The 23,103-nt window shown below is 43.8% G+C and overlaps 1 protein-coding gene across 1 annotated transcript in view; it reads right to left on the reverse strand.

Annotated features, from left to right (window-relative positions):
• The window catches only part of LOC116492525 (multiple epidermal growth factor-like domains protein 6), a 179,116-nt gene that overhangs the window by 32,417 nt on the left and 123,596 nt on the right, over positions 1-23,103 (reverse strand). The window contains exons 8-22 of the mRNA XM_032193296.1: positions 22,870-22,992; positions 20,354-20,491; positions 18,449-18,571; positions 17,786-17,908; positions 16,746-16,892; positions 14,700-14,831; positions 12,529-12,657; positions 12,043-12,171; positions 10,889-11,023; positions 9,748-9,882; positions 9,376-9,501; positions 8,093-8,224; positions 7,052-7,180; positions 4,516-4,647; positions 1,561-1,689 (exon numbers count right to left, since the gene is read on the reverse strand). Coding sequence (XP_032049187.1) covers positions 1,561-1,689; positions 4,516-4,647; positions 7,052-7,180; positions 8,093-8,224; positions 9,376-9,501; positions 9,748-9,882; positions 10,889-11,023; positions 12,043-12,171; positions 12,529-12,657; positions 14,700-14,831; positions 16,746-16,892; positions 17,786-17,908; positions 18,449-18,571; positions 20,354-20,491; positions 22,870-22,992 — 1,962 coding nt within the window. The remainder of the gene's footprint in view (positions 1-1,560; positions 1,690-4,515; positions 4,648-7,051; positions 7,181-8,092; positions 8,225-9,375; positions 9,502-9,747; positions 9,883-10,888; positions 11,024-12,042; positions 12,172-12,528; positions 12,658-14,699; positions 14,832-16,745; positions 16,893-17,785; positions 17,909-18,448; positions 18,572-20,353; positions 20,492-22,869; positions 22,993-23,103) is intronic.

Raw genomic sequence — 23,103 nt, forward strand, 5'->3', positions numbered from 1 at the left:
GGGCAAGCCACCCACACGTTTCCTGCGTCTTCATTTTTTTTTTTGGAACCAACCAAACCATTTTAGATGAAACTTTCTATTTGAAAAGGTAGAACGGGTCAGCTCTGAGCAAACACCCCATCTTTTTGAGAGAAAACATGCAGAAAAAAGGGACTTTTGACAGCCCGAGGGTCATGAATGATAGACAAAAAATTCTACATTCCCCCCTCCACCATCTTCTTCCAGCAATTAAAAAAAAAGTAAAAACATCCAACTTGACTGATCTGGAAGCTGAAACTGTTGTTTTTGTTTTTGTTTTTTTTTTCAATTGATATCACCCTGGTTTCCCCCTGTTTCTCACACCTACTTTGGAGCAGGATATTCAGCCTCTTTGTCTTTATTTTGATTCCTGCTGAAATGCAGATTTATACAACACAGATAACTGTGTTGCTTTTTCAGTATAGTTACAAATTTGTTACAGTCCAGCAGAGATTATCAATGTCTTTGGCACATCAAATGCTAGCAAACACCCCCCATACAGAATGACTTAATTTCCAAATGAATGAAGTCAAATCAGTCAGTTTGACTTGTCAGCTCCCAATACGAAAAGTATTAAAAAATTGCAAAGGAGTCACAGGACATGCACTGGGGTACATGTAAGAACTGTGCTGAGGTGTCAGTGGCCTTGGGGCACACTCCCTTGTGCACAAAAAAATAAGAAGAAAAAACAACTTATTAAAACAGAGATTAAGTAATTGATTTTAAAAAGGCACACGGCATAGATACCAGAAATTATGAGGTGCACATGGCAGCAGAGCTTTAGATAGAATATTTTTTTTGTACAATAATTCATGGTAAGAAAGAGAGGGAAATACCAAGCTGCATTCAACTGCAGCTAGTTGGGTCCTCCACTACATCACCGGGAAGGCTGTGTAGCAACTTCCTGCCCATCAGAGGGCAGTCGGTGCCTGCGAGTGGTGCCATTTCCCTCTATCGGAGTCTAATGCTGCCTCCATAAATCGCTTGATAAGGCTGTTTTCTAAACAAAATAATTGTGGCTTTGGTTTAATGATCATCATTTATAAAATCTTCAGTCATTTAGACGAATAATTTTCAGAATGTCTGACTTCATGCTGGTTCTTTTGTATCCAAAGCCCTATTTTTTATGATCTGCACAATGACACAGCACGGCAGCAGGCTCCTTAGATGATGCCACAGACTGACTCACAATAATTTATCTAAGAAATCCTGCCCATCATTTCCAACTCTAGAAAATTATCAAGTGATAGAAGAGGATCTGGTGGATTTATTGAAGTTAAAAGGATGTGTGTCCTTAAAGAGTTCATATGAGAAGATGCACAGCTCCATGTTTTTCTCTCCCACATTTTAGAGATGCACTAGGAGTAAGCAAATCTAAGGCCTGACAAACATCTTTGCGCTCAGTGCTAAAGTAGTATCGTGCTCCCATTAAGTTCAATGGTTTATTTAGATCAGTTGCTGCAAACTATAAAACCAGCTCTGTGGTGATCTGAAACAAGCCATGTGCATAACAAGGAAGGGGGGCAGAGCAAGCAGCAGTACCTTTTCCGCAGAAGGTCCCCATCCAGCCAGCACTGCAAGTGCAGGCTCCGCTCACGTGGTCACAGACGGCTCCGTTCTGGCACTGGCAGCTGTGCTCGCAGTTTGGGCCAAAGCTTCCCTCGGGGCATCCTGCAGTGGGGAATCAAAACCAGATGACGGGTTAATTCTGGAGCAGACCACGGATCAGCGGGGAATTTTTAGATACATGGGAATTCTGACTATTTGCAAAAGGAGAATTGAGGCGTACAGGTAATGCCCTAAAACCGAGATCATTAAGCGCTCTCCTTGGGGTGCAGGTAAGCTGGGCTGTTTTTGTGAAAGCTTATTTTAGAAAAATGTCAGGGTGTTGAAAGCCTAAATTCTGCACAGGAAAGTAATATCTTGTGATAGTTGCAAAGCCTGCAACTCCACAGTTGCTGCTTGATGACACTTTACACACTGGTCTAGCGCTGCTGGCTGGCACGTGTCCTCTGGGACATCCACAGCCAGGAAGGGGAAAGCTCCCAGCTTCAGTGCCTCCCCTTGAGGCCCTGTCCGCTGTTTTCCTGCAAATCCTTATTCCCCAGAAAGCTGGAGAAAATATGCAATGTGTTGGCCTCCTTCAAAAAGCTCCAAACTGAACGCTGCATAATTCACTTTCAGGCTCTGCTTTGAAAAACTCAGCCTAACGCATTACATCTGGGGGACAGATTAACAATTACAATTCCACCGCAGTTAATGTTAGCAGTTTTAAAAGATTTGCACGGTGTTCACTATCTGAAGAAATAAAACAGCATTTGAGAATGAAAATAAGTTCTTCCAGGATTATAGGAAAATCAATTAAGAAGAGGGCCGGTTGCCTAATTGACATTAGATATTTTGGACAAGCTGAAATGCAGAGATATGCTTAGGCTAAACACAATATTGCATGGCCTCTATTCAAGTTTGAAGGTACTGTGAACTTCCCTCTAGATAAGCTATGCAGATTATTGCCAGCTCTCTTAAAAAAAAGTGTAGGATTTTAGCAATTATACCAACAAAGTGATTTTCAGGCAATCTGGAAAGAATCACAGAGAACAGAAAACAGTGAGGATCCTCAAAGACACCTCTCTGCCTGCAATACAGCAGTGTTTGCTGCTGCCTCTTTGGTGCTGTAGGAGGACAGGGAGAGAAGCCAGTGCAAATTTGGTCATTCCTGCAGGATAGTGACTCTCTACTAACTGGAGCCATCCCCTGGGTCTCTTACAGAGGCTATACATTGGGATGGGGAACAGAAGGATATCGAGGTGCCCTATTTTTTTGCTTTCACTCATCTGTGTCTGAAAATGGGACATGGTTTACTGGTGAACTCACTTCAATATATGTGCACTTAACAGGTGAAATGCAGTCCCAGTGTTGAATTGTATTCCAGTGCAGCAGCAGGTGGGGGCTCTCAGTGAGCTTCCTTCAAGCCTGCGGCGTTTGGCCCGGAGCCGAGACTTTCAAGGTGATGGCAATGGGTCAGTACATCTCACAAACGATTTCACAGTCCACATCACAGAGAATCTGCCCTCTGCTCAGGCAGGCATGCCCAGAAACATCCCCAGCTCCGGAGAACCTGAGCTGACTGCAGAGCTGCCAGGAGAAAGAGCCTGACCTGCAGCAAGGGCCCTGGTACGCCTTGGGAGCAGGGGAGCTCTTGGATGATAACACAAACCTCGCCTCCAAGGCAGCATAAAGTGCTTAGGGAAGAGTTACTGCTTTCATAATCTTGCTCTCACACACACAGATGTATGTATTATATATATATATATATATATATATAAATACGTAATTAAAGTGGGGTAAAATGCAGACTGAAGAAAACAGCAAACCTAGAGAGGGAACATCGGGGTTGCCAAAATTTTTCTCTGAAGCAATGGCTTCATTAACTGCCTTGCCTGTGTCAGAGAAGACGAAGCCCAGCTGTTTGGCTACTTCCTATCTGCAGAGATGCCATTTTGAGAGAGGTCAAGAGAGAAAGCTAAGTGGAGCTGGCAGCTCTTTCTCTAGGAGCTGGGCTTCCCATAACTGACCTTCCATTCCCTCTGTGCCAACAGCAACAAGAGCAGCTTTCCAGGGTTTTTGTCTTAGGTCACCGTTCCAGATTAATTGTTTTGACATTTCTGTGTGACACCAGCAGTTAATTCTGCCTGCACTACCGAGACTCTGGTAGCTGGATCTGTGGTGCTGTAAGATTCTCAAACTAATAGATAAAATCTTTATTTTATTCAATAACAAAAACTATAATAAAATAGTGCAACTATGCAACTTACTGCCACAAGATGAACCGGATACCAAATGTTTGCATGGAATAAAAAAGGAAAGAGGCACATTAATTGGAAACAAATACCATGTCGTATTAAATATAGAGATATTGCTTCTGTTTCAAGAAGCTCCCACGTGACAAATTGCTGAAACCTGGGAAAATGTCAGAAATTCTCTATATATCTGTTTTTATCCTCTTAAGGCTTCTGCTATTGACCTCTGCTAGAAACAGATTAGTGGAGAGCATAGGTCACTGGTAAGACCATTGCGCAATTCTTGCCGTTAATAAAGAGAGGACCCCAAACCTCCCTGATTTTGCTTATGTTATGTACATGCAAAGCATTTCTATCTGTCTGGTCTTAAAGAGCATTTATAAAGACATGCATATGTAAAATCGAATAAATATAACTGATATGGAAAATTTTATGCTACAAGCCAAGCACACATCAATCCTATCATTTATGCAAGGTCTTAACATTAAAAATAGCCATTTAGGCCTGAAAATAACTTTTCTGGAATCCAAATTAGTGGAAGTATCTAACCCTAAAGAAACCTGAGATCCCTTCAACACAAGTACTCAGTGCCATGGAGGCCAAGTAGCCGCGGCTCCTCCTCAAGTCAGTTATAAGGAAAAACAATTTCCGCTCCTTGGTTTTGCAAATTCCTCATGTTGACAAAGTTGCAACTCACTCTGTTCGCAGTGTTTCCCAGTAAATCCTGGCTCACAAAAACAAGATCCAGTGACAGGGTCGCAGCTACCATCACTGTTATTGCAGACACAGGTGTTTTTGCAGCGCAGTCCCCAGTGGCCACTACTGCAGGCTGAAATGCAAAACAGCATTTATGTTGAGAATGAACTTTGAGGTTGGCTGATGAATTATTTTACATCTAAATAACAGAATAGAGAAGACGCTGAATAGCCCCTTAATATACAGGCACTCTGGACTACACTCAGCTGCAGCAAGTGGCACAAATCAATAGAAATAAATACAGTTTTGCTCATTTATCCAAGCTGAAAGTAGGGGTCCATAGGCAGTATTACAACACCTGTAAAAACCATTCTCAGTCAGTTCCAATCAAACACAGTCACAAACAGAGGCTTTCTTAGAAACAAAATATCAACTAGTAGCTGACTTAGCAAAAATCCAAATAATCAGAATTAGCTGGTAGCTACAACGAGCATCCAAATTGAATAAAAAATCACTTCTTATTAGCAATTAGCCGTTTGCAGGAATTACAAATGGACAAGGCAGCTTCTTTGCCTCCTGAAGGCTGGATGCCTTTCTGCACAAGATGCTTTTGTCAAGTGCAGGGAAATGGACTCAGCAGAAGTGTATCTGGATGAGATTGGATGTCCTGTGTTAGACAGGGATTCAGACTTCAAATAATCTAATAGCTGGCTTTCTGGCCTTGAAATGACAGAAGAAAATGGGAGCTTCAGATGTGTACTGTCTCTGAAAATCAATCTTCTTTCAGGTGTGCAAGAAGGGTTTAAGTGTCTGGTGTTAGGACACTTGCATTTGATTTTTGGCAAGTCAGATAAGGCTTATTGTTGTGCAGTGGAATATTTTTATTTTAGTACAAACTGTTTGTTGGAGAGGAGTAGGGCAGAGACAGACAAAGTCCTAAAAGGGAAAAATAAGCCTTTTCACCCTCCTGAAAATATGTATTTTGTCTCTCTATGCTTATTTAAGTGCCTGAATGCTTCTGAAATTAAAACAAACAAACAAACAAAACAAACAACAACACAAACCAAACCAAACAAACAAACAAGCAAAACCAAAATTTTGATAATTTACGGGGAAGGAGGAAAAAGAAAATTCATCTTCATGGGACTGCTTGTATTGTCTTGAGCATTTCTACATAAAATCATTGCAAATTTTCCAAAGGTTGCAAATCACCCTGAAATATTTGTTCCCTCCCTGCAACTGTGTTGACTGACAGTGGCTACTGAAAAAGAAAGCCACACCTTGTTTTAAGAAAACAATTGCTAAAACAGGAAGCATGAGTAAGATTTCTTCCCAAAATACTGGGAGGTGAAACATGGACATGGAAAAATCTCACAGTCTTTGTGAAGGCAACGTAACTGCTTTCATTCTAAAAATCATGTAATATGGTTATGACAGCGTACCAAAAGCACAGCATCTCCTTCCTTTCTTGTAAGGATAAGGATGAATGTGTCAATTTTGGAAAAAAATAAAGGGTTTTGGAGCTGTACATCTGCTTCCTGCCCAGTCTGCAAGAGCTGAAGAGCTGCCTTTCTGAGGGGTCTCTGCAAAACAATCTTGGTCACAGCTTTTCCCATACAGAAATAAAAGCCTTTCTTCACCATGGTCACATAATTCTTTAGAGAGGCTAAGGATTTATGGAAATTTATCTAAGTGGCTCCACACGTTTCTGACTGGTTTGACTCTTAAAATATAGATATTGGTAGAAGCTTCAGATCCTCCCAGAATTTTCTTCAGTACCAAGTCTGAGAAACCAGGTCCAAAACCTACTATTGTCAACACTCAAAATTAATTTCTATGATTTTATGTGTTCAAGGCCAAGTTCAGAAAGAACTATTGGCTTTCTGCAAGAGAGATTGTAACAAATCAAGCAGATGTAACACGAGAAAAAAGAAAGAATTAAATGGGATGGGTTAACATTTATATGGTGCTATGCAAAAAGGGCAAATCTGGGCTCTTATACTGCCATCAATATGGACAGCAATGCTAAAGTCAACAGAGGGATGCTCTTCTCTTCCAGAGAACAGAACTTCTCCCAGCATTTACATTCACAATTCAGGGAGTGACCTTAAGACACAAGGCTGTACATGTCACTCACTTGTTGAATAAATATCCCCTAAATAAAATGAAAAATTGAGAATTAATCTTGAAACTAGTATGTTCTGAAAATGAAAAAACAAAACTGCCAGTCAAAATGTTGATAGGACAGATGGTATTGGGCAAAGGGATCCACAGTGTTGAAATAAGAGCTTATATCAATACTTTGCGCTTCATCAGCCATCTATTTCAGCACTTTGAACCTAGATAATTAAGGATTATAACCACCCAGGCTGTGCAAACCCAACACCACACAATTTCAGAAGCAATAAGATTAGCAAAAATACATTTAAAAAAATACCTGTAATAGGCTAAGAACAAACAGAGCTGGTTCTTACAGTTGCAGATAAGTCCCTGGGAGATAGCATACGGCATGGAGAGCAAACACGTGTCTGACTTACGGTGTTTGCAGTCGTGGCCAGTCCAGCCAGGGGGACACGTGCACTCCCCGGTGACATGGTGACACAGAGCGGTGCTGCTACAGCTGCAGGACAGCAGGCAATTTTGTCCATAGAAGCCATCGGGGCAGGCTGAAAGCAGACGAGTAGACTGCAATCTCACCTAGATAATAACTCAGGCACAGACTGATCTTTTCAAAGAAGTCAGCAACAGCTTGTCCCTAAAACATGCATTAGCTGAATTCAGAAATTAAAATGGTAAAATGAAAGAAACATCTGCAATTTGTATGCTGCGTGGGTAGGGCTCAATCCTGGGAAGCAGAACAGCCTGAGCAGCTTTTGGCTACTTTTGCCCACCAGTAGCAGTCAGAAGAACCTTCCTCAAATGTGTTGGGTGATTTTGTGATGAACCAGGAGAAAACATTCTGGTGCTGAGGTCTGCATGAAGCCTGCTGTCCTGAGAGCCTGGCTGTACTGCCCGCATGATGGCCATCCTCAAGCAGCCCTTAATACCCTTGGGCTGGGGAAGGAGCCACGCCACAGCAGCACAGACCAGTGGCTTGAGCGACTCTCAGAGTCTCTGGTGGATCTGCACAGCCAGCACTGATATTACTCCTTTGTCCTCGCTGTTTAATCCAGAGTTAGCTCAATCGAGCAGCAGTGCTGTCAATGTAATCCGTGAGTGAAGCCACAGGGGCCAGTTGGTCAGCACCTCTTGCCAATCAACTGGAATTACAGTGCAAGTATTATGGCTATTAAACACTGCATTGCTACGTAAATGCTGCTTTAAATTGGGTCTAATGATAACATCATCTTGGGATGCAGTTTAGCTTGTCGTTTGCATTTATCTGTCATCTCCTCCTGCCTGGCAAAAACGGTCAAACCCAGCGTGGGGAACTCCTCAAGCTGCAGGGTATTTTGCCTTGGATCAACATGCCTAACGTGACAAACACCTCGCGAAACAGCACAAAGGTAAAATTCAAGCCATAAGCTGACTGGTCACATTGAGTCCTGTTTCACAGAGAGGCTGACACGAGCACTTACGTTCAGAGCAGCCCGTCCCACTGTACCCCAGGGGACACTCGCAGGCTCCGGTCTCTCTGTTGCACCGGCCCCCCTGGGCACAGGGCTCGCACAAGGACTGGCAGCCTGAGCCCCACCGGCCCTCAGGGCAATCTAGAAAAACAAGCACAGGAGATACCCACGCTGCCATTTGCTGTTTCAAGGCAATTATAGATTCCTGCTGATTAAAAAAATATATGTATATAACAGTAAAACAATGACGGATAACAGAATATTATGTTATCGTTGTAGACTGACAGCACTTTCACAGTAAATCTTCTGAGTTGACATGATCCTGTGCTGCAGCACACAAGAATACATCTAAAGACAGACACAGAGGCTCTCTTCCAGCTTCCGTTGCTGTGTGTCTGTTTTTTGGTTTTGTTTTTGATACAGTAACATCGTGAGCACTTGGATATCTGCATCTGAAAAATGAATTACTGCACTCAGCAAAAGAAAAACAGGACAGAGATTCAGGAGAGGAGGGCTGCTTTTGTATTTTTGCTGGGCAGAGTGGGGGACAGGACAGTCATAATTTGAAGAGCTGCGTCCCCGGCATCCCACCTAGCTGAGCTAGTTGGGATGTTTCCTGTTTTCCTGCCCATGGTGGATGCAGAGGCTGGAGGTGAGGTGCAGCCCAAGCCCACACCCAGTTCCACCTCTTGTGCCAGTTTCTGCTGCCCAGAGCAGTGCCATGACCAACGCTCTGCAAGTGGCAGACAGGCATCCCCTGGCCCCATGGTAGTTCAGTGTTCTGAGACCTTCTTCACCCCTTAACTTAATCTCCCACAATAATGTACTCCTATTCATTCCCTTCATCTATTCCAGATCCTTCACCTGCTGGGTCCACACCGGGACCAGATGACAGTTTCCAAGCTAAACCATTCTGTGATTCTGTGATCTGTCTTTGGCCAACGCCCTTCAGGAGCTTCTACGGCACACTATGCACATGCAGCAGCATGGTCCCAAGCTCTGCTCTTGGACCCAGAGCTGCTGCAATGCCCTGACATCTCTGCCCAACTTGCATAAACCCTGCCCAGGGGGGTTATGCAAGTAACTGCATCATGCAAATAACTGCATCATGCTCCCTCTCTACAAGCAGTCTCACATGGTAGATATCGTATATTCTGCACCAAGACTTATCCTTTAAAGACCTGTTCTTCAAATGAAGCATATTGCAGTTTTGGTGAGAAGAAAGACAATTCAGCTTCTTCCCCCGTCTGCCAAAGCAGAACACTCAGTGCCCTAGCCAACACTGAACTCACCTTCCTCACAGGTAGCACCAGTTTTCCCAGCTGGACAAATACACTTCCCAGTCTGTGGGTCGCACGGAGCTCCTCCACAGCTGCAGCTCTGCCCACAGTTCACCCCGAAGCTCCCGGGCAGACAAGCTGTGCAAAGGAAAGCCCAAAAGCTGATTAATACAACCGAGCATTTAGAAGATATTAGGAGTCACCAACAACAGCAATTTGAAACTGAGCAGTGCTGGCACAGAGTGATCTATGTTAGCATCAGTGTCTCATGCCAGCAGCAAATGTACCCTTTAATCTGCGGCTTCTGCCTCTGAACATAAGGTTCACGGGTAAAATTTCCCATCCAGTGTGTACCTCCCGGGGAAACATGCAGTGAGTACCTACATAAATGGCATTTTTCTCCATGAAAACCAGGTGGGCAGGGATGTTTGCAGGCTCCTGTCTCACGATTGCACAAAGCGTCAGTAGAACAGTTGCACCTCAGTTTGCAACCAGCCCCATAAAAGCCAGGCGAGCACTCTGGAAAATGCGAGAAAATGCAGAACACGGATAAGAAAAAGCAAGAGCTGAGGAAACTGAACAGAAGTCAGAAAAAAAAAATAGCAGAAATTTACAGAAAAATCCATTATAACGTGTATTTCAGAGGTGTTGATAATGAAATGTAAATAATAATTAAACACATGCATGGCCATTTCAGAGAGGTTACTGCTTAAATACAACCCAGAACCAGTGTAGCAGAGTACTTAAGGCCAGATTCAAATACTGAGCCATTACAGAATTACTCTTATCTGTTTATACCTTCTGCTGCTCTCTGCCTTTGTGCAAAGCCAGCTCTGGGTGAGAGATGCTCTCCCCCAGAATTTAGCAGACCACCAAGAACACTAAAGATATTTAATATCATCACTACTATTCTCCACCAAACCCCCCAGAACCAGTGTCATAAATCTGACACGTTTCTGCGTGCCTGGAGAGGAATCTGAAGGGAAAATCTTTATTGCGTTACTCCATTACTGTCTACAGAGATACGCAAACAAGAATACAGAACACAATTCTCTTTGAACTGCCCCCAAAACTACAAAGAATAAGTTGAAATCAAAGATCTGAAAATCCGAAGGAAAAGCAGCATTGCTGAAACCCCTTACAAATGAGCCTGCTGGAATAAAACAGATTTTGCCACTTATTTACTGTCTGCATGAAAAAAAAAAAAAAAAAAAAAAAAAGGAAAGAGAAGTGAAAACTCCCACTATCTTCATTATTTAAGGCTGTAACAGAATTTGTTTTCTAGATTCCTGTTATCGTTTGATCAGCTTAAAAATGCAGCATTCTTATGCTGTGTTCCCACTGATGCTCCTTCAAGCTCTGTGATATCAGGCACTCGGAGAGTTTGCAATATGGAAAATCAGAGACAAAATAATTAGCGGAATATGAATGTGTTAGTAGCAGCAGCTCAACAAAGCACACAGGAGGAGAAATACTGATAGGCTGAAGGAATAAGCAGATGAGGAAATGTGTCTTGCTGTTCTACCTTTCTGACACTTCTTGCCGTGGTAGCCAGGCTTGCAGGCGCAAGTCCCGTTCCTGGCGCTGCATTCCAGCGTGTGCTCCTTCACGCACTGACACTCCTCCGAGCAGCCAGCTCCGAAGGCCCACCTGGGACAGGCTGCAGCCAGATTAAAAGGAAATTAAAAGGAATCGTTAAGTCTGTAATTATGCATGAGTTATTTGAAATCGTACACTTCTGCAGAATGCAACTGCTGCAAAAAACAAGATGTTCATTTTACTTTGGGCAAATACATCTACATTCCTTTGACAGTGCCTATTGATGTGGGCGTGTAAAACCGAGTTTACATGGTTCCTCTATGAAGTGATTCACTTCGCTCAAGCAAGATGTGGTGAATGCAAGAACCAGAAATGTTTTGAAACAAACTTGGTTACGTTTCTGAAGGAAAAATATTTGGATACAGTCCAAGACAAAAGGATTCATGAAAAAAATAAATATCAAGCAACCATTGTTTCCGTCTTGTATAGATTTTCCAAACAATAACTGTAAGTGCAAAGAATCTCGATTACCTATTTTGTAATATTTTTCATTTTGATCTGTTTTATTCCCATTAAATTTTTGGTAGTATTCCTGAGTGTGCTTGTATACCGTGAGCACTAACATTCAGAAATATTCCCACTTCAGGGACAAAACCTAGATGTCTCCAGAAATTCATGTGGAGAGGAAGACTCATTTAGACACAAGTTTAAGGGAAAACCTAGTTTTTGTGCTTATCTTTTTTTAATTTGCCATAGGATGGGCAGTGAAATTATCAGACTTGAACCTCACCAACTACCCAAGCTTTAACTTGACCAACCCAACCAAGCTATAGTCCTCCCCTTTATGTGTTAACAAAACTCAGTCCTTATGGCAAGGATTAATTGTTACAGGAAAAGATAAATGGAGTTTCTAGGGCTTCCCAGAGTGCGTGGGAAATCCTCTCCTCCATCCCACTGTCCCTAGCTCATCACGGGGCTTGCAACCTGTGCCAGACCCCATCATGAACGCTCTAGCTAAAGGCACGTGAGCAAGGCAGGACCTGAAGCCTTATTCATTTTATAGGTCCTATGGAATCTTTCTAGGACTGTTACGATATGCACGTGTTAAATAAACAGGTCAGAAAAGTTACTGGGACTTACTGAGGTGGCAGAAGCGCCCGTACAGCCCGGGGTCACACAGGCAGGCTCCATACAGCCGGTGGCAATAGCCACTGTTGGCACAGTTGCACTGCTTGTTGCAGTTCTTCCCGAAGAGTCCTTTGGGACATCCTTTGAAGAGCACAAACACAGCAATGCATCAGTTGTTAAGTATTAAAATGGACACCAAATCATCTCTCTTTTAGCAGGTACTACAGAAAATACCATGCTTTGTCACTAGCCTGCGGCTGAGCTTCTGTGCAGCCCATCTTTGCAAAGCCCTTGCGTTTGCTCATCCATCCTCTTAACTCTTATTTAAACAAAAATCACTCACGGCACTCTGCAGGGCTGTATTATGTCTTGCACAATGGAGGCTGTTCTCATTTGGGCCCTAAGATTTACCACGCATAATGACGGCTAGATAGGAATGCAGGAAGGTGGCGAGGTTTCAGGCTGACACCACACCCAGCAAGACGACAGAAATCGTACCGTCTTCACAAAATGTCCCCTGGATTCCTGGTGGGCAGCGACACTGCCCCGTGATGGGGTCGCAGGAGCCTCCGTTCTGGCACTTACAAACACTGGCACAGCCGTCACCGTACGTCCCACGGGAGCAAGCTGCGGGGAGAGCAGAGAAGATGAATGATCACCCACCCCTGTGCTCGACAAGAAGTGAAATGAGACTCCAGTCATCAAAGCTGGGCAGTGAAATGCTCCCTGTAGCCAAGCGGGCTCCAAACAATGTCATAGTCATTCTATATAAGGTAATAAACATTCACCTAATATTTCCTAGCTAATTTTAAAATGACACCTGAAGTAACCAAGCTTAGCTAAGTGGAGGAATTTTTGATGTACCCACATTCTCCCCTGCATATGCTTCACACAATGCATGGGGCTCAAAAATCATTGCCTGGCAAGTACAAAGTGTGAAAATCAGAGCACAGTTTTGAACATTTGGAAATAAATATTTTAAACATCTTTTTTTTTTTTTTTTTTTTTTTTTTCCCCTTCCCAAATGCTATTATAAAAATGTTGTATTTTTCTAACACAGTCTCCAAAATCCCATAGCTGACCATGTAGAGGAGAGGATCCACAACAGCACAGGACTCCTTCCTAAAGCTCTGATTACTCCAGTGCAAAAAAAAAAAAAAAAAAAAAAAAAGATTTGTGAAATACAGCATTGCTCCACTGTTTGCAGCTTGAGAGCTTGAGCTAGCTGAGTAAATACAATTGCTGGAGTCATCAGACTTAACTGACATTTTATCAATGTACATTAAAAAACTTGACATTTCACATCAATTTCCATTTGGTTTCTATGGTGCATTATTGTAGAAATTTAGTTCCAGTTTTCTCAACTGCTTAGCTTACCCTAAACCCCTGAACTATGCTGGATTTTAAGAAAGCAAGAGAAAAGAATGCAAGCCATCACATCGGGCTACTTCCTACAGATTATATATCCTTCATTGTCAATGCCTACTTCATCGGACTGCAGCTTTGGCTTAATAACACACTTCCATTACTCTGCGTTTTAAATGCCAAAAAACAAATTCCACAACATTACATGCATAGATATCTAGTGTAAATATAGAGAAAAATGTTATTATTATTTCTGAAGTGAATGTCAATCCTGTCTCAAAATTTTTATAATCTATCCTGAACCACTAGAGTGCCATGAATACAAGTAAAAACATCTTAACATGACAGCCTGAATTGTCTTAGGTAGAGTAGAAATTATCCTTTTAATCCTCTCCCTTCCTATCCCCTCTGCTCGTAAACAAACTAGATGGTGATTAAGCTGAGGATTGCTGTCTATTGATGCTAAGTAATAATTCTTTGTCATGTTTTTGCCTCATCCGTGACAGTGCAGACCTTCCAAGTACCAAGGGCCATTGCACCATCCTGCAGCAATCTGAGAGCCCCATCTTAGAGGTGCAGGGAGACCTGCTCTAGGGAATCTCAGACACGCAATAGACAACTTTTGGCAAACTGCAGATAAAGAATTGTGTCTGGTACACGAAGCAGTCCCCAGCCTATCTTTCCAGTTGGTTTTGACACAGACTTCTGAACCAGAAAGATCTTCTATCAGGAGGCAAAAATAAGGAGGGGAAAATATAATTTCCAACACTAAAAATTAGCAATCTCCAGAAATCTATGTTAATAATAATAATAATTAATAAAAACAGGACCAAGCTTACCAATACAATAGGGGAAAAAAAATAAATAAAGGAAATGTCTTGGGATTCCATAAAAAACACAAGGTTAGCATTACGTCCCCCCAGATTGTCACACCACCTGCCAGGACAGACTTCTGAAACTCAGCCGGGCAAGCTGTGGAGCGAAGCATGGCAGGCACACTGCAGCACCTGGGCACTTTGCAGCAGCAAAGTGAACAGAAATAGGCACCCACACAAGCACTTAGAAAAAGGCACTGCGCTGCGCTGGATGGCAGAGACCTCATTGCTTGAAGGTCTGTGTCATTTGTTGCAGCATCCTTTCAATTTATGCCATTCTTCAATACAATTTTGAGCTAGCAGTGAAACAGCTGTGCTCCTCAAAGAGCTTTTTAGATTAGAAGTAGAGCAGTTACTTCGATTTCCTACCTGTCTGCAGGGTCACAGCACTAGGACAAAGCCTCTACCTTTCAAATACACCGTACTCACTTTCGTTGCAGATGATGCCAGTCCAGCCAGGTGAACAAACACAGCCACTGCTCTCACTGTTACATCTGCCTCCATTCATACAGTCCTCACAGCTCAAGCTACAGTCGTTGCCAAAAGTGTTATCAAGGCAAACTGAAAGGAAAAAATGCAGAAGACTCGGTGAGCACCCGGACAAAATATTTCCGTGGGATCTTACCTATCCTTACAGGTGCACAAGTACAAAAAGGAACACGTACAACACTGACGATCTGAAAAAAACCCTCTTCAGGTTGTTACCTTTCATGTTGGTAGCACTGCAAATATCACTGAGTCATTCCAGAAGGTGGTCCCAAATGGACATTCCCAAATTTTTGACTTTAAATTGTAAAGTCTGGACAAAAGGAAACCTGGGACTTCACCTGGAATTTACTCCCTTAAATGCTGTGATTCCCCTTCATAAAGCACTTAAAACTACTTTCTAAAATCAAAAAAGTGAAATTGCAATAAAGCTTAATAAAATTGTATATAGTTAAGTGCATTTATTGGAAGAGAACCTCCTTTTCTTCTTGTGAGGCTCAGTTTTTTCTTTTATTGCAGCAGGTGTGTGCTGTGCTGTTTAAGCATAGTCGAGAGATATTTCTAACAGCATAGTTTGAGCTATTCAAGGAAAACAAAGAATAATACACATTTATCACTTCCTTTTTTTCTTCATGGATAATGAAAAGGGTTAGTTCATGTGGAAAAAATAATATGAAAATGTATTCCTCCCTCGCCATCCCTGCCCTCCTCGTCTCCCTTGCACACAAATGCAAGCACACCCAGGTGAACCCTCATCTTCTCCCTTTGTGGGGTCTCTCAATAAAGGCAGAGAAAAATAAGTCTTCCTTCTTCTTTGCTAAAACACCTCAGTGAAATGAAGATCTTATCCATCCGGTCAGCCTATTGCCTAGTAAGCTTTACAGATGTGGCTGGAGGCTTTTTGGAAGGGGATTTTGAAAAACACCTGAGAGCAAGCTGGCAGATTACTTCAGCTAACAGAAAGTCAGCAGGCTGGTTGCTTTTCACCAGCAATTTTCAGTGTGAGGCCAGATTTCCTCCAGGTCTCAGCACCCAACTGTTCCTGCTTCTGAAGCTGAACAAATGCCCAGGCTTTCAGAGACATGGAGCATCCCAGCGCTCCCACTTGGAACAGGTTGAAAATGCATACTTCAGGAGAAGAATACAAAATTACCATTAAAAACTTGATGTTTCTACATTACGAAGTTGTTCCGTTTATAGAAAATCACTAATTACTTACATCAGTTTATTGTTTAAAGAATGTTTTTAAAAATAATATAGATTCTAGCACACAAATATGCCTGAAAGCATAAGGAACAAATTAATATTTGATAGGTAAAAGAACCTACTGAACCACGAGCAGTTTCATTCCTCCACCACCTTTTCCTACAAACCATCACATGCTGCAAATCCTCAGCTTTAGAAAAAATGAAAGTGCTCAGCTATGACTAATAATTCCCCCATTTATGTGGCTAAACATAAATAAAACATGCATAAACTGGTCAATAAATATTTGATTGAGGTTTCGGTGCCTGATAATTTTGCCCTTGGTTATCTCATTTATCAGTTTCCCAACTGGTTATCAGTGTCGCTGGGTCTGGCTGGATGCTGTATGATCTGGGAGGTCTAAATACTTGTGTTCATAAGAATAAGTTAAATGTTGATTAAAGCTGAGACCAGTTCCTCTTTTTTTTTTTTTTTTTTTTTTTTGCCTGGAAGGCACAGTCCTCGGATGAGTAATTAGAGCTCATACAAAAATCATAGGACATATGTAACAAAAGTAAGAGATCTCATTCCTCCCACTGGAGCAGGAGCCTCCCCATCCCCTAAAACACCTCTTGTGGCTGTAGGGCCAAGGATCCTCCCTTCTGCCCAGGTGGATGTAGAGGGAGCAGAATTAATGCCTGCCCCCACACTTCTCCTCCTGGTCAGCCCCGCTCCATGCTCACCCCAATTCTTTCCATCTCCCCAGTTTGCTGGGATCGCAAGAAGCGCGGCTCGCTCACTCACCGACTCTGTGCACCAGCGTCAGCTCTCCTCGACGCTCCTCATCCTCCTGCGGGACCCCAAGCTCGTAGCGAAGGAGCTGGGGGGCACCTCTGAACTGCAGCCCCGGGGCCCCGGCGAACCCTGCCACGGCCTCGTCCCCACCTAGCGCTGACACAGGCACCCCGTTAGGACCACGGCCCCAATCCTGCCCCCCAGCAGCAGCCCCACATTTATCTTTGCTTGCTTTGATGCTGGCAGACTTTCCAGCTAGTGCATTTTCTGATTTGTATTTATAAACAGTTTCTGTCATCCAAAATAGCATAAAATGAGAAGGAAAAAAAAATTGCATTTCTCCTGGAAATAAACTCTGGACCTCGGGCAAGGCCATCTCTATTATTATGCCAATTTTTAAAAGGAGAGTTTAATTTTCCTCACTTGAAGTTTGAGATTATTGATAGTTAATGAAAGTCATTACTCCAGCTCATTTGGGAGATGACAAATATAGAGCAAGGCTGGCTCTCCCTTTTCAAGAGCTAAAATTTGAGTCTTAAAATGATAGGAAATCAGTTGGCTGGCTTTTTAGAGTTAGTTAAAATATTAAACGCTGCCCCAAGTTTAGCAGGGGCTAAAGTAGGTTATAAAACAAGTTGCCTGGCTAAACTCTGCTCTGGTTACACCGGCAGAAAGCCAGAATCACACCACTGACTGCAGTGAAAAACTTGTTTTGGTTCAGAGCAGAATCTGGCTACCTTTTTTTTTCCACAGGATGTTAAACTTCATTAAATTGTACAAGAAAAATGTCAAAACAGTATTTATTTCTGAAAAACAAGCTTTTTGTTTTCAAACATGTCCAGGGGATTTGAGCATTCACCTCTGAATCTCCAGCAGAGCCAATTGCTTGAGGGTGAACTTGGGACCCACGCATTACACAGAGCTCTGCCTCGGCCACGTCTGACATGGCTCAAGCTGGGCTCCCAAAATCCCAGGATCTGTGAAAATCCCTTCTCTGAATTCACATCTGAGAACTACTTAATGGTCTCCAAGATGTAAAAATAGCTCACCGATGCAGGACCGCCTGTCGAGGCCCAGCCTGTATCCCTCCTTGCACACACATTCGTACGAGCCCAGAGAATTAACACAGAAATGGTCGCAGCTGCCGTTCTCCAGATGACATTCATCCACATCTAGAAAAAGAGAAATGCTGGTTAGGCACAAGTGTCTGTTCGGAGGGTGCCCTGTGTGCCTGGCTGCATCTGAGGAATTACTCTGGACATAAGAAAGCCCAATTTTCTTAGTACTTTGGGGCTCTGTTCCTCACTAGTACAGGAGATATCAAAAATGTCAGAGGAACATGGAACAGATCATTTCACCTATGCTTTTGTCTCAAGTGAAAACAGCTGCTCTAAGCTGTTAAGCTCAGCTGATGCTTTGGATATTTTGAGGGCTCTCATTTTGCAGAAGTAGTCTCTGTAACACATCAGTACGGTTGTGCATGGAGGGGAGGAGGAGTTCCTGACTCATCTCCAGCAGCCCCACCGATCCATGTGGGATGCTGGCTTATTGATGTATCACAAACTGTAAATGTCGTTTGTGAACCTTATCAGACGAGCTGGCATACGCTGCCCATCCTCTTATCAGGGGAATGGCTGCAAAGCCCTGGAATGAGCTGTGAGAAGGCTTCTCACTGCTGCTGTGCTTGGTCAGACCGGCACGAAAGCACTCACCATCGCAGCCGCAGCCGTCGTTGCTGGGCTGGAAGCCCGCCTTGCAGGCACACTCGTAGCCTCCTGCGTAGTTGATGCAGAACTGGGAGCAGCAGGACACGCCGGTCTCGCACTCGTCCACCTCTGCAAGGATGGGGCAGCTCGTTCAGCCCCCAGGCATGGCCCGGGCTGCACACACCAAGCACACCAAGGCTCTCCCCGACACGCAGCACGTGGATTATCCACGTTTAACTACCTGCACCTTCATACATTCAACCTTATTCCACGTCAGCAGTGAAACAAAGCTCTCGTCTAACAGTGCATTTGCTGGAAGGGTGGACTGCAAGGTGCAATTGTAGCTTCTGATAGCTGGCAGCCCCTTGCTGTGCCATGCCTGTTTTCCATCCCAAAACCAGTATCATCGGCACGGCTGTGCCAGTGACGAGGTACAAGAAGCTGCTGTCTTCTGACTGCAGACTCCTGGCTGAGCTCAGCCCCTCCAGCCTGCCATGCTATTCAGTGGCCATGCAAGGCCCTCTTGTCGATGCTGAGCTTGCAAAACATTTCTGAGCACTACCTAGGTGAGCAACCACAGATGGGAAAGGTCAGCGTCTCAATTAACCTTGGAGAGAGTACCAACATTATTAGGAAACACGGACAGGAGAAAGAGGAGAAGGAAAATGTAATTAATCAATCGAGGTGAGGAGGTCAGCATGAAAATGATTAATGCAGGTTATTTGGACACGGAGTGTTTTCCAGAAATGTCACCAGCTGAGCTTCTCTGCAGTTTGTCAGACGATACCTTGCTCTGGGGTTTATTAACAGCCCATTGTCTGTGCAGGAATGCACAATGTGCATCCAACAAAAGGAAGAATTTTGCTGTTAAGAGCAGCTTTTCGCTTCCTCAGCCCTGCCAAGCCCTTCACCTCTGCTCTTCCTCCCCTGGCTGTAGCCAGCGAGGCGGTTCTCCCTCTGACATCTCCATTAGCAGGTCACCGCGCTGCTCTGCCTCCTCTTGTGTGCAGAAATGGGACTGAATGACCCACCCCGCCCCACCAGGCTCTTGTCAGCTCAGGATCCACATCTGCCTCCCTTCCTTCATTTCTCTCATTGTTACAGCTCCAGCATCAGCCCCCCTTCCAGAGCTCTGCTTCCCTCCTGCCCTGCTCGTTCATCCTCCCTGCACTGGGCTTTTCTCGTTGCAAGACTTCTTGTCCGTAGTGCCTCTGCATCCACCAGAGCTCCTGCTTGCTACCTCTCCTCCTGTCTGTCTGTGCTGTTCTGTGATGCCTGCTCCTGGTTTGTTTTTTCCTCTCTTCTTGGCTGTTCTTTACAACTTTAATGGCACAGTGACAGTGAGCCTCAACCAGTATGAGATACAGTTTGCACAGCAGAAGCCGTAAACAACAACAAAAAAAATCACCTTGTAAAATCACGTGGAAGATGAAGGAATTTTTAAGCTCTTCTTGAAATAAAAACAACTGTAACTCTATTGCTTCCACTTCCTCAGTGAGACTGCCCACAGCCAGGTGTGCAACCTTACCAGTGAGCATATGATGGAAACAGAGCAACTTCCATAACACACAGCAGGGTTTGCACAGGGAACACTCCTGAAAAGCGGTCCTGATGCTCCCAGCCAGAGGAAGGGACAGAAAACAACCCCTCAGCCTCAGCTGTACACAGTGAGACATGGCCACAACACCAGCAATTGCACCAGTGCCCTCTTCCATTTGGGAAGCAGAGCTCCCTCCCCTCCTAATGAATGACCTGAGCAAGCACAGAGCAAGGCAAGCTGGCGCAGTGGCTGAGAAGTGCCAGAGGACAGCACTAATTAAATCCTGCAGGAGGAGGGAAGGGATGGGAGGGGAAGGGATGTCCTCGAGCGACAGCTCTGCTGTGCACCCCCTTTGCCAGGGTGTAAATTACCTGTGCAGGTTTTGCCGTCCAAGCCGAGGATGTAGCCATCGTTGCAGGAGCAGCGCGGCCCCGCCGTCGTGTGCTCGCAGTGGTGAGAGCAGCCGCCGTTGTCGTTCTGGCAGCTATCCACGATTTCCATTTCGATGCCTTGCAGAGAAACAAATCAAAGGGATGGTAAAAAGCAAGCGCAAGAGGAGAGTCACTAGAGAATAAGCCTTGCATAAAAACGCATCCATAAACCAGCTGCTGTAGCAGGAAATATAAACTCAGCTCGCACCTACACCTGGGAATGGCGTGGTTTTGAGCCACTGAACTCAGTATTTGTCTCCCTGTGTCCCACCAGTGGATGCTCCTGACTTTGGCAGTGTGAAGCTGGCTTGCAGGTTTGAAGCAATCTGCCGGCTACAGGAGTGTTTACAGGTGTCCTGAGATTGATGCTGTGTCTGAACGCAGCAGTGAGCTCTGCCCTCACCCCAAAGGAGAGATGGAAATATTTGAGGAGCTCAGGTGCTTCAGCTCAACTGAGCCTGCCTGTGCTTTCCAAAAAGCAGCTTTTAGCTGCAGCACAGCAGCACTTCTGTTAAGACTCTGTCCCCCAGACGAGTCAGACAGTGCCGGTATGATGCTGTCGCCCTGACAGATCTCCCCACCTGCCGGCACGTGGTGGGGCTGCACAGACCTCAGACATTTTGGCAAGGTCCAGTGGAAACCCCCGGATAGGAAACGGAACATCTGTCCATCTCCTTCCCATCCAGGTGCTCCATTCAATGATTTCTTTAGGAAGAAAATAAACTATAAGCTCAGTGATATAGTTTCTCTTGAATTAGCTGCATTGTTTTATTAGAGGGCTAATTACAGAGGAATTTTCCGTGCTGTGAAGGAGAGCTGAGAAACTCCACCCCAAAAGAAGCCACTGTACTTCCAGAAATGTCCCATAATGGAGCAGCAAACAGTAGATCTGGTACAGATGGATGGCATTTCCCCCCTTCTGCAGCTCATGGATACATCTCTGTTGGTAGTTCTCCCTTTCTGTGCTTTCCATTCTACTTAGAAGAGGGTATAAATTCAGGGAACATATATGAAAGGCTGTATCTCATCCATGCTGGGGTTATTTGCATCAGGGAGAAGAAATCTAGCCCACTGTCCAGCATGCTAAACTGGGATTTAAGAGCCCAGAATCTGACTTAATGCATTAACTTCGTCATTTACTTTGTCTTAGTTCTTCATTTGTAAAACAAGGATTTCCCCAGTGCCACCGGGGAAATGAGAAAATAAACAAAGATTGCGAATCGCTTAAACGCTGTGATAATCCTGATCATAAATATACACAGAACGTTTTTATTTTGATTGCTTGCTCCATAATATTGCACATAAGGCACAGAGAATCGCCATCCATGGAGATGTGCTGAGCATCAAGAAAAAAAATGATCAGAAAATCACAATGAAACTTAAGTGGTCTAAACCACTTTCTTTTTTTTTTATGCCCGTAATAGATCATTTCATATCTGTGTACTAATGGCATTCCCTTTGCCTTTGCACTACTCACAGATCCCCATTACCCATGAAATAATTCTCCAGGACCTCTCTCAAATAATTGTTTTTTGTTTTTAATGTACATGGATGTTTTCAAACTGATTTTTATCCTTATTAAATACTTCTTACATGCATATGCTTGAAGAACGCGTTCCCTCTCTGGCACGCCGTATGTTTTCTGAAGGAAATTCTGCTGAAAGTTCTTGCAGGGTATTATTAGATTGAACGATCGCTGCCCACCTCTGCTACAACAGGTCATACTTTTGTCTGCATTCCAGCGAGCTTATGTTAGGTCCATAATAACACCAGCTCTTCCACAACACCTCCTTTATTAATCTAAATTTACCCTCAAGGACAGCCCAGGGATAACCTCTCAGCGAGCAGCGCAGGCAGCCAGTCCCCATCTCAAGAAAAACACCACTGCTTGAGAAACCCCACTGTGTGGGGGGAACACAACAGGGCTCCCTGATGCTTTGGTTTGGGAAATGTTAGTTGTGCAAATATTATTTTTTTCATCCTAAATCTTGTTTTTTCTTTCCCCGTTTTTAAGCATCTACTTAATACTGTCAACAGTCTCGGGGGAAACATAAGTAAACCTAGACAGATGAAGACAAGAGCAGAATGTCATCTCGGTTTTCTTCTGCATCAGATCCAATATGTAAGAAAATTGGAAGAAGGAGGGCAGGAATGAATATATTTCACAGAACAGCAATATTTTGGTAGCACTGGAACAGAATTCACCAGGCTCTGAAGATAAACCAACAGGGATATTTGCTCTTTGAAATGCAGTAATTAAGGTCTGTGAACAGAGGCTTAGGAACGTATCAACTTGCAAAAATGGCAATAGCAGAAGATGAAGAAAATAATATTAAGCTGGAGTTTTTGCATACATTTATTTTGCTGGGAGTGCTAATCCAACTGAATTAAAAATGAAGCACGGCAGTTTGCAGATAAGATAGCCCGAAATGCATAGCTGGAAACCTGTCACTTACGGTAGCACTGCTTTCCATCAGCCCCCAGCTCGAAGCCGGGATTACAGGCACAGGTGAAGGATCCCAGAGTGTTCACACAACGATGAGCACACCTGGCTCTCCCTTCTGCACACTCGTCAATGTCTAGGAAGCAGAGAGAAAGGCAGAGACATTTGGATATTAAAATTAAAAATATCTCCCTACACCCACATGGCTGTGTTTCCAAATGTCCAGTGAAAAGAGCGTCTTGATGTT

The sequence above is a fragment of the Aythya fuligula genome, chromosome 9 (genome assembly GCF_009819795.1).
Source record: "Aythya fuligula isolate bAytFul2 chromosome 9, bAytFul2.pri, whole genome shotgun sequence".
NCBI lineage: Eukaryota > Metazoa > Chordata > Aves > Anseriformes > Anatidae > Aythya > Aythya fuligula.